Source organism: Pezoporus flaviventris, unplaced genomic scaffold (assembly GCF_033815535.1).
Source record: "Pezoporus flaviventris isolate CSIRO_AGI_PZ_B2104156 unplaced genomic scaffold, CSIRO_AGI_Pfla_v1 ptg000889l, whole genome shotgun sequence".
Classification (NCBI taxonomy): domain Eukaryota; kingdom Metazoa; phylum Chordata; class Aves; order Psittaciformes; family Psittacidae; genus Pezoporus; species Pezoporus flaviventris.
Window position 1 is genome coordinate 37,012 of NW_026893434.1, and position 15,878 is coordinate 52,889.

The following is a 15,878-nucleotide window of genomic DNA, read 5'->3' on the forward strand; positions in this document are numbered from 1 at the left end:
CATCGCTCCGGCCAGAGGAGACACCGCTGAGCGCTCATTGGCCGCCGCCGCTGACCTTCACCGCGCCTATTGGTCAGCCGCCGCCGCCGTCCCGCCCGCTGCGAACTGTGATTGGCGGAAGCGGAAGGAGCGTCCCTATTGGCTACGCAAAAATGGCCAAGAAACGGGTTTTCACCTTAAAACGCCACTTTATGGGCCCGGTACCTGCCGGGGGGGGGGAGAGGGGGGGGCTGGGACCACGCCCCCCCCCCCGCCGCAACTCACCCTGCTTGGCCCCGCCTCCTTTTCCTCAGCGCGCTCGCCGATTGGCTGCCGCAGGGGATGGCACGCCCCCGTAGGCAGAAGGGAGTCCGGCAGGCCACGCCCCTTACATAGTTGAGGGGGCGTGGTCTAAAGAAAGCCACGGCCCATTATGGAGAGCAGCGGTAGTTGCACGCGGGGGGGCGTGGCCAGAGGGAAGCCACGCCCCCATGTGGAGGAGCGTCACGCAAACCACGCCGGGGGGGGGCGTGGTCAAGATGAAGCCACGCCCCCATATCCCCTTGGAGAGCCCGCGCCAGACGCACGTGAGGGCGTGGCCAGCGTGGAAGCCACGCCCCTTCAAAGCCACGCCCCCAGGCAGAGGCGCGCCGAGCAGGCCACGCCCCTTCCATAGAAAGGAGGGGCGTGAACAAAAGCCACGCCCCCCCGGGTGGAGAGCCGCGTCAGATGCACACGGGGGGTGTGGCCAGCGTGGAAACCACGCCCCTTCAAAGCCACGCCCCCCCCAATGGAGAGCAGTTGCAGACGGAGGGCGCCCCCACGCGGCCACGCCCCTTCAGAGCCGAGGGGGCGTGGCCAGCGGGGGAAAATCCCGCCAAAAAAGGGGGGGGGTGGTGGCGGGAAACGGCGTTTTTGGGGTGTCGGGGGGCGTGGATTTGGGGGGGGGGGGGGGCCTGCCCCCCCCTCAGAGCTCGTCCTCGAGGTCGGGGCCCTCCTCCGGGAAGTCGCCGGCGGTGACGCTTTGGGGGCGCACGAAGGCCCCGTACTTGGGGGGGCACTCGAAGTAACGGCGGGAGCCAACGCTGGGGGGGAGGGGACACGAGGAGGTGAGGGGGGAGGGGATACAAGGGGGGGGGAGGGGCAGAAGGAGGTGGGGGGGAGGGGATACAAGGGGGGAGGGGACACGAGGAGGGGGGAGGGGACAGGAAGTGGGGGGGACACAAGGAGGTTGGGGGGGAGGGGACACAAGGGGGGGAGGGGCAGAAGGAGGTGGGGTGGAGGGGATACAAGGGGGGAGGGGATACGAGGAGGTGGGGGGGACACAAGAGGGGGGAGGGGACACAAAGTGGGGGTGGGGGACAAGGAGGTTGGGGGGGGAGGGGACACGAGGTTGAGGGGGAGGGGACACAAGGGGGGGAGGGGACACGAGGAGGTTGGGGGGAGGGGATACAGAGGGGGAGAAGGAGGTTGGGGGAGGGGACATAAGGGGGGGGGACACACAAGGAGGTGGGGGGGAGGGGAAATAAGGAAGTTGGGGGAGGGGACACAATGGGGGAGGGGACACAAGGAGGTTGGTGGGGGGAGAAGGGGGGGAGGGGACACGAGGAGGTGGGGGGGACACAAGGAGGGGGGAGGGGACACGAAGTGGGGGGGGGGGAGGGGACACCAGGAGGTTGGGGGGGAGGGGACACAAGGAGGGGAGGGGGACACAAGGAGGTTGGGGGGAGGGGACACAAGGAGGTTTGGGGGGTCTCAAAGAGGGGGGGAGGGGACACAAGGAGGTGGGAGGAGGGGACACAAGGAAGTTGGGGGGGAGGGGACACAAGGAGGTTGGGGGGGAGGGGACACAAGGGGGGGAGGGGACACGAGGAGGTTGGGGGGGGAGGGGACACAAGGGGGGGAGGGGACACAAGGAGGTTGGGGGGGCTCAACGAGAGGGGGGAGGGGACACAAGGATGTTGGGGGGCAATGGGGGGGTCGGTACCTGCCGTCGTGCTTGCCCATTGGCTCGTCATAGCGCACCCCCACCCAGTGGCCAGGCTTGAAGTCGGTCTGGCCTGGGGGGAGGGGGGGGAGAGAAAATGGGGGGGTTGGGGTCATTTTGGGGGGGTTGGGGTCACTTGGGGGGCGTTGGGGTCATTTGGGGGGGGTTGGGGTCACTTGGGGGGGTTGGGGTCATTTGGGGGCGTTGGGGTCACTTGGGGGGGTTGGGGTCATTTGGGGGGGTTGGGGTCACTTGGGGGGGGTTGGGGTCACTTGGGGGGCGTTGGGGTCACTTGGGGGGGTTGGGGTCATTTGGGGGGGTTGGGGTCACTTGGGGGGGGTTGGGGTCACTTGGGGGGCGTTGGGGTCATTTGGGGGCGTTGGGGTCACTTGGGGGGGTTGGGGTCATTTGGGGGCGTTGGGGTCACTTGGGGGGGTTGGGGTCATTTGGGGGGGGTTGGGGTCATTTGGGGGGGGTTGGGGTCACTTTGGTGGGGGTTGGGGTCACTTTGGGGGGGTTTGAGGGGGATTTGGGACATCTTGGGGGGGGTTGCGGTCACTTTGGGGGTGTTTGGGGTCAAACCAGGGGTGTTTGGGGTGAATTTGGGGCTGCTTTGGTGAAGTTGTGTGTCAATTTGGGGATGTTTTGGGTGAAATTGGGGATGTTTTGGGGCAATTTGGGGGTGTTTTGGATCAATTTGGGGGTGTTTTGGTCAATTGGGGATGTTTTGGGTCAATTTGGGGGTGTTTTGGTCAATTGGGGGTGTTTTGGGTCAATTTGGGGGTGTTTTGGTCAATTTGGGGGTGTTTTGGTCAATTGGGGATGTTTTGGGTCAATTTGGGGGTGTTTTGGTCAATTGGGGATGTTTCGGGTCAATTTGGGGGTGTTTTGGTCAATTTGGGGGTGTTTTGGTCAATTGGGGATGTTTTGGGTCAATTTGGGGATGTTTTGGTCAATTGGGGATGTTTTGGGTCAATTTGGGGGTGTTTTGGTCAATTGGGGATGTTTTGGGTCAATTTGGGGGTGTTTTGGTCAATTGGGGATGTTTTGGGTCAATTTGGGGGTGTTTTGGTCAATTGGGGATGTTTTGGATCAATTTGGGGGTGTTTTGGTCAATTGGGGATGTTTTGGGTCAATTTGGGGGTGTTTTGGTCAATTGGGGATGTTTTGGGTCAATTTGGGGGTGTTTTGGTCAATTGGGGGTGTTTTGGGTCAATTTGGGGGTGTTTTGGTCAATTTGGGGGTGTTTTGGTCAATTGGGGATGTTTTGGGTCAATTTGGGGGTGTTTTGGTCAATTGGGGATGTTTCGGGTCAATTTGGGGGTGTTTTGGGTCAATTTGGGTGTGTTTTGGTCAATTGGGGATGTTTTGGGTCAATTTGGGGATGTTTTGGTCAATTGGGGATGTTTTGGGTCAATTTGGGGGTGTTTTGGTCAATTGGGGATGTTTTGGATCAATTTGGGGGTGTTTTGGTCAATTGGGGATGTTTTGGGTCAATTTGGGGGTGTTTTGGTCAATTGGGGATGTTTTGGGTCAATTTGGGGGTGTTTTGGTCAATTGGGGATGTTTTGGGTCAATTTGGGGGTGTTTTGGTCAATTGGGGATGTTTTGGATCAATTTGGGGGTGTTTTGGTCAATTGGGGATGTTTTGGGTCAATTTGGGGGTGTTTTGGTCAATTGGGGATGTTTTGGGTCAATTTGGGGGTGTTTTGGTCAATTGGGGGTGTTTTGGGTCAATTTGGGGGTGTTTTGGTCAATTTGGGGGTGTTTTGGTCAATTGGGGATGTTTTGGGTCAATTTGGGGGTGTTTTGGTCAATTGGGGGTGTTTTGGGTCAATTTGGGGGTGTTTTGGTCAATTTGGGTGTGTTTTGGTCAATTGGGGATGTTTTGGGTCAATTTGGGGGTGTTTTGGTCAATTGGGGGTGTTTTGGGTCAATTTGGGGGTGTTTTGGTCAATTGGGGGTGTTTTGGGTCAATTTGGGGGTGTTTTGGTCAATTGGGGATGTTTCGGGTCAATTTGGGGGTGTTTTGGTCAATTTGGGGGTGTTTTGGTCAATTGGGGATGTTTTGGGTCAATTTGGGGGTGTTTTGGTCAATTGGGGGTGTTTTGGGTCAATTTGGGGGTGTTTTGGTCAATTGGGGATGTTTCGGGTCAATTTGGGGGTGTTTTGGTCAATTGGGGATGTTTCGGGTCAATTTGGGGGTGTTTTGGTCAATTGGGGATGTTTTGGGTCAATTTGGGGGTGTTTTGGTCAATTGGGGATGTTTCGGGTCAATTTGGGGGTGTTTTGGTCAATTGGGGATGTTTCGGGTCAATTTGGGGGTGTTTTGGTCAATTGGGGATGTTTTGGGTCAATTTGGGGGTGTTTTGGTCAATTGGGGATGTTTCGGGTCAATTTGGGGGTGTTTTGGTCAATTGGGGATGTTTCGGGTCAATTTGGGGGTGTTTTGGTCAATTGGGGATGTTTCGGGTCAATTTGGGGGTGTTTTGGTCAATTGGGGATGTTTCGGGTCAATTTGGGGGTGTTTTGGTCAATTGGGGATGTTTCGGGTCAATTTGGGGGTGTTTTGGTCAATTGGGGATGTTTTGGGTCAATTTGGGGGTGTTTTGGTCAATTGGGGATGTTTTGGGTCAATTTGGGGGTGTTTTGGTCAATTGGGGATGTTTCGGGTCAATTTGGGCATGTTTTTGGGGAAATTGGGTGTGTTTTGGGTCACACAAGGTTTGTTTTGGGTGAATTTGGGGCTGTTTTGGGTCATACCAGGTGTGTTTTAGGTGAATTTGGGGCTGTTTTGGGTGAATTTGGGGCTGTTTTGGGTGAATTTGGGGCTGTTTTGGGTAAAATTGGGTGTGTTTTGGGTCACTCTGGGTGTGTTTTGGGTGAATTTGGGATGTTTTGGGTGAATTTGGGGCTGTTTTGGGTGAATTTGGGCCGTTTCGGGCAAATTTGGGGCCGTTTTGGGTGAATTTGGGGCCGTTTTGGGTGAATTTGGGGCCGTTTTGGGTGAATTTGGGGCCGTTTCAGGTGAATTTGGGGCTGTTTCGGATGAATTTGGGGCCGTTTTGGGTGAATTTGGGGCTGTTTTGGGTGAATTTGGGGCCGTTTCAGGTGAATTTGGGCCGTTTCGGGTGAATTTGGGGCCGTTTTGGGTGAATTTGGGGCCGTTTTGGGTGAATTTGGGGCGTTTTGGGTGAATTTGGGGCCGTTTTGGGTGAATTTGGGCCGTTTCAGGTGAATTTGGGGCCGTTTCAGGTGAATTTGGGGCCGTTTTGGGTGAATTTGGGGCTGTTTCAGGTGAATTTGGGGCCGTTTCGGATGAATTTGGGGCCATTTCTGATGAATTTGGGGCCGTTTCGGGTGAATTTGGGGCCGTTTTGGGTGAATTTGGGACTGTTTCGGGTGAATTTGGGGCCGTTTCGGGTGAATTTGGGGCCGTTTTGGGTGAATTTGGGCCGTTTCAGGTGAATTAGGGGCCGTTTCGGGTGAATTTGGGGCCGTTTCAGGTGAATTTGGGGCCGTTTCGGGTGAATTTGGGGCCGTTTTGGGTGAATTTGGGGCCGTTTCAGGTGAATTTGGGCCGTTCGGGTGAATTTGGGGCCGTTTCAGGTGAATTTGGGGCCATTTCTGATGAATTTGGGGCCGTTTTGGGTGAATTTGGGGCCGTTTCGGGTGAATTTGGGGCCGTTTCAGGTGAATTTGGGGCCGTTTCGGGTGAATTTGGGGCCGTTTTGGGTGAATTTGGGGCTGTTTCGGGTGAATTTGGGGCCGTTTTGGGTGAATTTGGGCCATTTCAGGTGAATTTGGGGCCGTTTCGGGTGAATTTGGGGCCGTTTCAGGTGAATTTGGACCGTTCGGGTGAATTTGGGGCCGTTTCAGGTGAATTTGGGGCCATTTCTGATGAATTTGGGGCCGTTTTGGGTGAATTTGGGGCCGTTTCGGGTGAATTTGGGGCCGTTTCAGGTGAATTTGGGGCCGTTTCGGGTGAATTTGGGGCCGTTTTGGGTGAATTTGGGACTGTTTCGGGTGAATTTGGGGCCGTTTCGGGTGAATTTGGGGCCGTTTCGGGTGAATTTGGGGCCGTTTTGGGTGAATTTGGGCCGTTTCAGGTGAATTAGGGGCCGTTTTGGGTGAATTTGGGGCTGTTTCGGGTGAATTTGGGGCCGTTTTGGGTGAATTTGGGCCATTTCAGGTGAATTTGGGGCCGTTTCGGGTGAATTTGGGGCCGTTTTGTGTGAATTCGGGGCCGTTTCGGGTGAATTTGGACCGTTCGGGTGAATTTGGGGCCGTTTCGGGTGAATTTGGGGCCGTTTCAGGTGAATTTGGACCGTTCGGGTGAATTTGGGGCCGTTTCAGGTGAATTTGGGGCCATTTCTGATGAATTTGGGGCCGTTTTGGGTGAATTTGGGGCCGTTTCGGGTGAATTTGGGGCCGTTTCAGGTGAATTTGGGGCCGTTTCGGGTGAATTTGGGGCCGTTTTGGGTGAATTTGGGACTGTTTCGGGTGAATTTGGGGCCGTTTCGGGTGAATTTGGGGCCGTTTCGGGTGAATTTGGGGCCGTTTTGGGTGAATTTGGGCCGTTTCAGGTGAATTAGGGGCCGTTTTGGGTGAATTTGGGGCCGTTTTGGGTGAATTTGGGCCGTTTCAGGTGAATTTGGGGCCGTTTTGGGTGAATTTGGGGCCGTTTTGGGTGAATTTGGGGCTGTTTCGGGTGAATTTGGGGCCGTTTCGGGTGAATTTGGGGCCGTTTTGGGTGAATTTGGGGCTGTTTCGGGTGAATTTGGGGCCGTTTCGGGTGAATTTGGGGCCGTTTTGGGTGAATTTGGGGCCGTTTTGGGTGAATTTGGGGCCGTTTCGGGTCCACGCGGGGGGCTCTGGGGCCGGCACCTACCCACGTACATGATGGTGCCCCGGCGGCAGGGCTGTCCCGGCACCCGCACCAGGCAGCGGGAGCCCAGCGGCAGCGCCAGCGCCACGGCCGCATCCTGCTCCCGGCGCTGCCGCTGCTCCTGCGCCCGGCGCCGCGCGGCCTCCGCGTCGTAACGGCCCCATTGGCGCTGCCGGAGGAAGCTGCGGAGGGACTCTGGGGGGGGCAAAGGGACAGGGGGGTTGGGGGGGGGTCCATAGGGACGGGGGGGCTCCATAGGGACAGTGGGGTTGGGGGGGGCTCCATAGGGACAGTGGGGGGCTCCATAGGGACAGTGGGGTTGGGGGAGGCTCCATAGGGACAGTGGGGTTGGGGGGTCTCCATAGGGACAGAGGGGGCTCCATAGGGACAGTGGGGTTGGGGGGGCTCCATAGGGACAGTGGGGTTGGGGGCTCCATAGGGACAGTGGGGTTGGGGGGGCTCCATAGGGACAGTGGGGTTGGGGGGGGTCCATAGGGACAGTGGGGTTGGGGTTTCTCCATAGGGACAGAGGGGGCTCCATAGGGACAGTGGGGTTCGGGGGGTCCATAGGGACATTGGGATTGGGGGAGGCTCCATAGGGACAGTGGGGTTGGGGGCTCCATAGGGACAGTGGGGTTGGGGGGGTGCATAGGGACAGTGGGGCTGGGAGCTCCATAGGGACAGTGGGGTTGGGGGGGGCTCCATAGGGACAGTGGGGTTGGGGGGGGGCTCCATAGGGACAGTGGGGTTGGGGGGGGGCTCCATAGGGACAGCAGGGCCACGATGGGGACGCTGGGAAGGGGGGGACGGGGGTCTTGGGGACACCATAGGAGACACCTTGGAGACACCTTAGGAGACACTTAGGGGACACCATGGGGGTGGCAACACAGTGGGGCTGGCCCCACAGTGTCACTTGGTCCCTGGGAAGGTGGTGGTGGCACCATAGGGACAGTGATAAAGGGGGAACAGTGAGCATTGGGGACACCATAGGGATGGCAGCACAGTGGGGACCCCATAGGGACACCGTGGGGGACACCATAGGGACACCAGGGGGGACCCCATAGGGACACCAGGGGGGATCCCATAGGGTGGCAGCACAGTGGGGACACCATAGGGACATCTTAGGGGACCCCATAAGGACAACACAGGGACACCATGGGGTGGCAGCACAGGGGGTACCCCATAGGGACACCATGGGGGAACCCATAGGGTGGCAGCGCAGTGAGAACCCCATAGGGACATCTTAGGGGACCCCATAAGGACAAAACAGGGACACCATGGGAAGGCAGCACAGGGGGGACCCCACAGGGACACCTTAGGGGACCCCATAAAGACAACACAGGGCCACCATGGGGTGTCAGCACAGTGGGGACCCCATAGGGCCACCATGGGGTGTCAGCCCTATGGGGCTGGCCCCACCACCCCACCTGGCCTCTTGTCGTAGTCGCTCTCTGCCATCTCGTACTTCTCCACCTGGGACACGTCCTCGTACTCCCCAATACGGGCACCGCTGCGGTCGATCACCTGGGGGGGGGGGGGGGACCCCATTTTGGGGTGAAAAAGGGGGGATTTGGGGGTTTCAAAGCCTCTTTGGGGGGGGAGAAGAGGGAATTCGGGGGGGTTCAAGGCCAGTTTGGGGTTGTGAAGGGGGGATTTGGGGTGAGAAAAGGGGATTTGAGGCTGGGTTTGGGCAGAGGAAGGGGGACTTGGGGGTTTCGAGACCATTTTTAGGGTGAGAAAGGGGTGTTTTGGGGATTTCAAGGGCATTTTGGGGGTGAAAAGGGGGACTTAGGGTGTCTCTGGGGTGAGAAGGGGGGATTTAGGGGGCTTGAAGGCCATTTTCAAGGTGAAAAGAGGAGATTTGGGGGGGTTCAAGGCCGTTTTCAAGGTGAAAAGATGGATTTTGGGGGGTCCAATGCCATTTTGGGGGTGAAAAAAGGGGTTTGGGGGGGTTTCAAGGCCGTTTTCAAGGTGAAAAGATGGATTTTGGGGGGTCCAATGCTGTTTTTTTGGGGGAAAAAAGGGGTTTGGGGGGGTTCAAGGCCATTTTCAAGGTGAAAAGATGGATTTGGGGGGGTCCAATGCTGTTTTTGGGGGTGAAAAAAGGGGTTTGGGGGGGGTTCAAAGCCATTTTCAAGGTGAAAAGATGGATTTTGGGGGGTCCAATGCCATTTTGGGGGTGAAAAAAGGGGTTTGGGGGGGTTCAAGGCCGTTTTCAAGGTGAAAAGATGGATTTTGGGGGTTCCAATGCCATTTTGGGGGTGAAAAAGGGGGTTTGGGGGGGTTTCAAGGCCATTTTCAGGGTGAAAAGATGGATTTTGGGGGGTCCAATGCCATTTTGGGGGTGAAAAGGGGGGTTTGGGGGGGTTTCAAGGCCATTTTCAGGGTGAAAAGATGGATTTTGGGGGTCCAATGCTGTTTTGGGGGTGAAAAAAGGGGTTTGGGGGGGTTTCAAGGCCGTTTTCAAGGTGAAAAGATGGATTTTGGGGGTCCAATGCTGGTTTTGGGGGTGGAAAAGGGGATTTGGGTGTGAAAAGGGGTTTTTGGGGGGGTTTAAGGCCAGTTTTAGGGTGAAAAAATGAATTTGGGGGGTTCCAAGGATATTTCCGGGGGAAAAACAAGGGGTTTGGGGTGCTCCCAGGCCATTTTCAGAGTGAAAAGATGGATTTTGGGTGTTCCAAGGCCTTTTTTGGGTTGAAAAAAGGGGGTTTGGGGTGTTCCAAAACCATTTTCAGGGCGAAAAGATGGATTTTGGGTGTTCCAAGGCCATTTTCAGGGCGAAAAAATGGATTTTGGGTGTTCCAAGGCCATTTTTGGGTTGAAAAAAGGGGTTTTGGGGTGTTCCAAGGCCATTTTTGGGTTGAAAAGATGGATTTGGGGTGTTCCAAGGCCATTTTTGGGTCGATAAAAAGGGTTTTGGGGTGTTCCAAGGCCATTTTTGGGTTGAAAAGATGGATTTTGGGTGTTCCAAGGCCATTTTTGGGTTGAAAAAAGGGGTTTTGGGGTGTTCCAAGGCCATTTTTGGGTTGAAAAGATGGATTTTGGGTGTTCCAAGGCCATTTTTGGGTCGATAAAAAGGGTTTTGGGGTGTTCCAAGGCCATTTTTGGGTTGAAAAGATGGATTTGGGGTGTTCCAAGGCCATTTTTGGGTTGATAAAAAGGGTTTTGGGGTGTTCCAAGGCCTTTTTTGGGTTGAAAAGATGGATTTTGGGTGTTCCAAGGCCATTTTGGGGTTGAAAAGATGGATTTTGGGTGTTCCAAGGCCATTTTTGGGTCGATAAAAAGGGTTTTGGGGTGTTCCAAGGCCATTTTTGGGTTGAAAACATGGATTTTGGGTGTTCCAAGGCCATTTCTGGTTTGAAAACAGGGGTTTTGGGGGTGTTTCAGGGCCATTTTGGGTTGAAAACAGGGGTTTTGGGGTGTTCCAAGGCCATTTTTGGGTTGAAAAGACGGATTTTGGGTGTTCCAAGGCCATTTCTGGTTTGAAAACAGGGGTTTTGGGGGTGTTTCAGGGCCATTTTTGGGTTGAAAAGATGGATTTTGGGTGTTCCAAGGCCATTTCTGGGTTGAAAACAGGGGTTTTGGGGGTGTTTCAGGGCCATTTTTGGGTTGAAAACAGGGGGTTTGGGGGTGTTTCAGGGCCATTTTGGGTTGAAAACAGGGGTTTTGGGGTGTTCCAAGGCCATTTTTGGGTTGAAAAGATGGATTTTGGGTGTTCCAAGGCCATTTCTGGGTTGAAAACTGGGGTTTTGGGGGAGTTTCAGGGCCATTTTGGGTTGAAAACAGGGGTTTTGGGGGTGTTTCAGGGCCATTTTTGGGTTGAAAAGATGGATTTTGGGTGTTCCAAGGCCATTTCTGGTTTGAAAACAGGGGTTTGGGGGTGTTTCAGGGCCATTTTTGGGTTGAAAACAGGGGTTTTGGGGGTGTTTCAGGGCCATTTTGGGTTGAAAACAGGGGTTTTGGGGTGTTCCAAGGCCATTTTTGGGTTGAAAAGATGGATTTTGGGTGTTCCAAGGCCATTTCTAGGTTGAAAACAGGGGTTTTGGGGGTGTTTCAGGGCCATTTTGGGTTGAAAACAGGGGTTTTGGGGTGTTCCAAGGCCATTTTTGGGTTGAAAAGATGGATTTTGGGTGTTCCAAGGCCATTTCTAGGTTGAAAACAGGGGTTTTGGGGGTGTTTCAGGGCCATTTTGGGTTGAAAACAGGGGTTTTGGGGGTGTTTCAGGGCCATTTTGGGTTGAAAAGATGGATTTTGGGTGTTTCAAGGCCATTTTTGGGTTGAAAACAGGGGGTTTGGGGGTGTTTCAGGGCCATTTTGGGTTGAAAACAGGGGTTTTGGGGGTGTTTCAGGGCCATTTTGGGTTGAAAACAGGGGTTTTGGGGGTGTTTCAGGGCCATTTTCGGTTGAAAACGGGGTTTTTGGGTGTTTCAGGGCCATTTTGGTTTGAAAACAGGGGTTTTGGGGGTGTTTAAGGGCCATTTTGGGTTGAAAACAGGGGTTTTGGGGGTGTTTCAGGGCCATTTTTGGGTTGAAAACAGGGGTTTTGGGGGTGTTTCAGGGCCATTTTGGGTTGAAAACAGGGGTTTTGGGGGTGTTTCAGGGCCATTTTGGGGTTGAAAAGATGGATTTTGGGTGTTTCAGGGCCATTTTGGGTTGAAAACAGGGGTTTTGGGGTGTTCCAAGACCATTTTTGGGTTGAAAAGATGGATTTTGGGTGTTCCAAGGCCATTTCTGGGTTGAAAACAGGGGTTTTGGGGGTGTTTCAGGGCCATTTTTGGGTTGAAAACGGGGTTTGGGGTGTTCCAAGGCCATTTTTGGGTTGAAAAGATGGATTTTGGGTGTTCCAAGGCCATTTCTGGGTTGAAAACAGGGGTTTTGGGGGTGTTTCAGGGCCATTTTTGGGTTGAAAACAGGGGGTTTGGGGGTGTTTCAGGGCCATTTTTGGGTTGAAAACAGGGGTTTTGGGGGTGTTTCAGGGCCATTTTTGGGTTGAAAATGGGGTTTGGGGGTGTTTCAGGGCCATTTTGGGTTGAAAACAGGGGTTTTGGGGGTGTTTCAGGGCCATTTTTGGGTTGAAAACAGGGGGTTTGGGGGTGTTTCAGGGCCATTTTTGGGTTGAAAACAGGGGTTTTGGGGGTGTTTCAGGGCCATTTTTGGGTTGAAAACAGGGGTTTTGGGGGTGTTTCAGGGCCATTTTGGGTTGAAAACAGGGGTTTTGGGGGTGTTTCAGGGCCATTTTTGGTTTGAAAACAGGGGTTTTGGGGGTGTTTCAGGGCCATTTTGGGTTGAAAACAGGGGGTTTGGGGGTGTTCCAAGGCCATTTTTGGGTTGAAAACAGGGGGTTTTGGGGGTGTTTCAGGGCCATTTTTGGGTTGAAAACAGGGGGTTTGGGGGTGTTTCAGGGCCATTTTGGGTTGAAAACAGGGGTTTGGGGGGTGTTTCAGGGCCATTTTGGGTTGAAAACAGGGGTTTTGGGGGTGTTTCAGGGCCATTTTGGGTTGAAAACAGGGGTTTTGGGGGTGATTCAGGGCCATTTTGGGTTGAAAACAGGGGTTTTGGGGTGTTCCAAGACCATTTTTGGGTTGAAAAGATGGATTTTGGGTGTTCCAAGGCCATTTCTGGGTTGAAAACAGGGGTTTTGGGGGTGTTTCAGGGCCATTTTTGGGTTGAAAACAGGGGGTTTGGGGGTGTTTCAGGGCCATTTTGGGTTGAAAACAGGGGTTTGGGGGGTGTTTCAGGGCCATTTTGGGTTGAAAACAGGGGTTTTGGGGGTGTTTCAAGGCCATTTTTGGGGTTGAAAAGATGGATTTTGGGTGTTCCAAGGCCATTTCTGGGTTGAAAACAGGGGTTTTGGGGGTGTTTCAGGGCCATTTTGGGTTGAAAACAGGGGTTTTGGGGTGTTCCAAGACCATTTTTGCGTTGAAAAGATGGATTTTGGGTGTTCCAAGGCCATTTTTGGGTTGAAAACAGGGGTTTTGGGGGTGTTTCAGGGCCATTTTTGGGTTGAAAACAGGGGGTTTGGGGGTGTTTCAGGGCCATTTTTGGGTTGAAAACAGGGGGTTTGGGGGTGTTTTGGGTACCCACGTGCAGCCTGCATCCGTCCCCCAGCGGGTAGGAGCCCAGCAGAGCCTCATCGCAGTCCAGGCGGCCCAGGGGCTCGTCCTCAGCGCTGTAGAGCTCGAGCTCCATGCAGGAGGCCGGGCTGCCCACCACCAGCTCCAGCTTGCACTGCAAGGGAGGCCACGGTGAGGGCCGCGAAGGGGAGAGGGGGGGAAAGGGGCTGGTTCTGCTCGGCAGGGATGGGGGGGTCCATAGGGATAGGAGGGTTGGGGGGGGCTCCATAGGGACAGTGGGGTTGGGGGCTCCATAGGGACAGTGGGGTTGGGGGGGGCTCCATAGGGACAGTGGGGTTGGGGGGGGCTCCATAGGGACAGTGGGGTTGGGGGGGCTCCATAGGGACAGTGGGGTTGGGGGGGGCTCCATAGGGACAGTGGGGTTGGGGGGTCCATAGGGATAGGAGGGCTGGGGGGGGCTCCATAGGGACAGTGGGGTTGGGAGCTCCATAGGGACAGTGGGGTTGGGGGAGGCTCCATAGGGACAGTGGGGCTGGGGGGAGCTCCATAGGGACAGTGGGGTTGGGGGGCTCCATAGGGACAGTGGGGGCTCCATAGGGACAGTGGGGTTGGGGGGGCTCCATAGGGACAGTGGGGTTGGGGGAGGCTCCATAGGGACAGTGGGGGCTCCATAGGGACAGTGGGGTTGGGGGAGGCTCCATAGGGACAGTGGGGCTGGGGGGCTCCATAGGGACAGTGGGGTTGGGGGGGCTCCATAGGGACAGTGGGGTTGGGAGCTCCATAGGAACAGTGAGGTTGGGGGGTCCATAGGGACAGGGGCGTTGGGGGGGGCTCCATAGGGACAGTGGGGTTGAGGGCGTCTCCATAGGGACAGTGGGGTTGGGGGAGGCTCCATAGGGACAGTGGGGTTGGAGCTCCATAGGGACAGTGGGGTTGGGGGGCCTCCATAGGGACAGTGGGGTTGAGGGCGTCTCCATAGGGACAGTGGGGTTGGGGGGTCCATCGGGACAGGAGGGCTGGGGGGGGCTCCATAGGGACAGTGGGGCTGGGGGGCTCCATAGGGACAGTGGGGGCTCCATAGGGACAGTGGGGGCTCCATAGGGACAGTGGGGTTGGGGGGGCTCCATAGGGACAGTGGGGTTGGGGGGGCTCCATAGGGACAGTGGGGTTGGGGGGCTCCATAGGGACAGTGGGGGCTCCATAGGAACAGTGGGGTTGGGAGCTCCATAGGGACAGTGGGGTTGGGGGAGGCTCCATAGGGACAGTGGAGCTGGGGCCCCCATAGGGAAAGTGGGGTTGGGGCCCCCATCGGGACAGTGGGGCCTCCACAGGGACAGTGGGTCTGGGGTGCCCCATAGGGACAGTGGGGCCGGGGTGCCCCATAGGGACAGTGGGGCTGGGACCTCCACAGGAACAGTGGGTCTGTAGGGTGCCCCATCGGGACCGTGGGTCTGGGGTGCCCCATAGGGACAGTGGGGCTGGAGGGCTCCATAGTGACAGTGGGGCTGGGGGGGTTCCACAGGGACAGTGGGGGTGGGGGCCCCATAGGTACTGTGGGGCTGGGGCCTCCATCGCGACAGTGGGGCCTCCATTGCGACAGTGGGGCTGGGGTGCCCCATAGGGACAGTGGGGCTGGGGCCTCCACAGGAACAGTGGGTCTGTGGGGTGCCCCATAGGGACAGTGGTGCTGGGGTGCCCCATAGGGACAGTGGGGCTGGAGGGCTCCATATTGACAGTGGGGTTGGGGGGTTCCACAGGGACAGTGGGGTTGGGGGGCCCCATAGGGACTGTGGGGCTGGGGCCTCCATCGCGACAGTGGGTCTGGGGTGCCCCATAGGGACAGTGGGGCTGGGGCCTCCATAGGAACAGTGGGTCTGTGGGGTGCCCCATCGCGACCGTGGGTCTGGGGTGCCCCATAGGGACAGTGGGGCTGGGACCTCCACAGGAACAGTGGGTCTGTAGGGTGCCCCATCGGGACCGTGGGTCTGGGGTGCCCCATAGGGACAGTGGGGCTGGAGGGCTCCATAGTGACAGTGGGGCTGGGGGGGTTCCACAGGGACAGTGGGGGTGGGGGCCCCCATAGGTACTGTGGGGCTGGGGCCTCCATCGCGACAGTGGGGCCTCCATCGCGACAGTGGGTCTGGGGTGCCCCATAGGGACAGTGGGGCTGGGGCCTCCACAGGAACAGTGGGTCTGTGGGGTGCCCCATAGGGACAGTGGGGCTGGGGTGCCCCATAGGGACAGTGGTGCTGGGGCCTCCACAGGAACAGTGGGTCTGTGGGGTGCCCCATAGGGACAGTGGTGCTGGGGCCTCCACAGGAACAGTGTGGCTGTGGGGTGCCCCATAGGGACAGTGGGGCTGGGGCCTCCACAGGAACAGTGTGGCTGTGGGGGGCCCATAGGGACCGTGCGGCTGGGGCCTCCATCGCGACAGTGGGTCTGGGGTGCCCCATAGGGACAGTGGGTCTGTGAGGTGCCCCATCGCGACAGTGGGTCTGGGGTGCCCCATAGGGACAGTGGGGACCCCATAGGAACCGTGGGGCTGGGGTGCCCCATCGGGACAGTGGGTCTGTGAGGTGCCCCATCGCGACAGTGGGTCTGGGGTGCCCCATAGGGACAGTGGGGGCCCCATAGGGACCGTGGGGCTGGGGCCTCCATCGCGACAGTGGTGCCCCATCGCGACAGTGGGTCTGGGGTGCCCCATAGGGACAGTGGGGGCCCCATCGCGACCGTGGGTCTGTGGGGTGCCCCATAGGACCCATGGGTGTGTGGGGCGGCGCCGGTACCTTGAGCTCGGCCACCGTGATGCCGGTGCTGTACCGCTTCGGGGCCCGGCGGGCGCTGAGGCTGCTGCTGACCGAGAGCAGCACGGAGCCGGCCCCCGGCCCCACCGCCGCCATCATGGCGCCTCCTTCCCCTCAGCGCCTTCTGGAAGCTTCGGCCCGCCTTT

At 57.0% G+C, this 15,878-nt stretch overlaps 1 protein-coding gene across 1 annotated transcript; it reads right to left on the minus strand.

Annotated features, from left to right (window-relative positions):
- Positions 1-933: 933 nt before the first annotated feature.
- Positions 934-15,831, minus strand: TBCB (tubulin folding cofactor B). The gene is made up of 6 exons (XM_061444450.1): positions 15,715-15,831; positions 12,939-13,082; positions 8,282-8,378; positions 6,858-7,049; positions 1,967-2,039; positions 934-1,064 (listed from the first exon to the last, which is right to left on the minus strand). Exons 1-6 carry the CDS (start codon positions 15,829-15,831, stop codon positions 947-949), a joined length of 741 nt encoding a protein of 246 aa, XP_061300434.1. The 3' UTR covers positions 934-946.
- Between the last annotated feature and the right edge of the window lie 47 nt (positions 15,832-15,878).

Excerpts from the sequence above, each read along its gene's own strand:
- TBCB (XM_061444450.1), bottom strand. The coding sequence starts at position 15,831 with ATGATGGCGGCGGTGGGGCCGGGGGCCGGCTCCGTGCTGCTCTCGGTC. Across the intron at positions 13,083-15,714 it reads TCACGGTGGCCGAGCTCAAG|TGCAAGCTGGAGCTGGTGGT; the intron begins GTACCGGCGCCG and ends CCTCCCTTGCAG. Across the intron at positions 8,379-12,938 it reads GGGACGGATGCAGGCTGCAC|GTGATCGACCGCAGCGGTGC; the intron begins GTGGGTACCCAA and ends CCCCCCCCCCAG.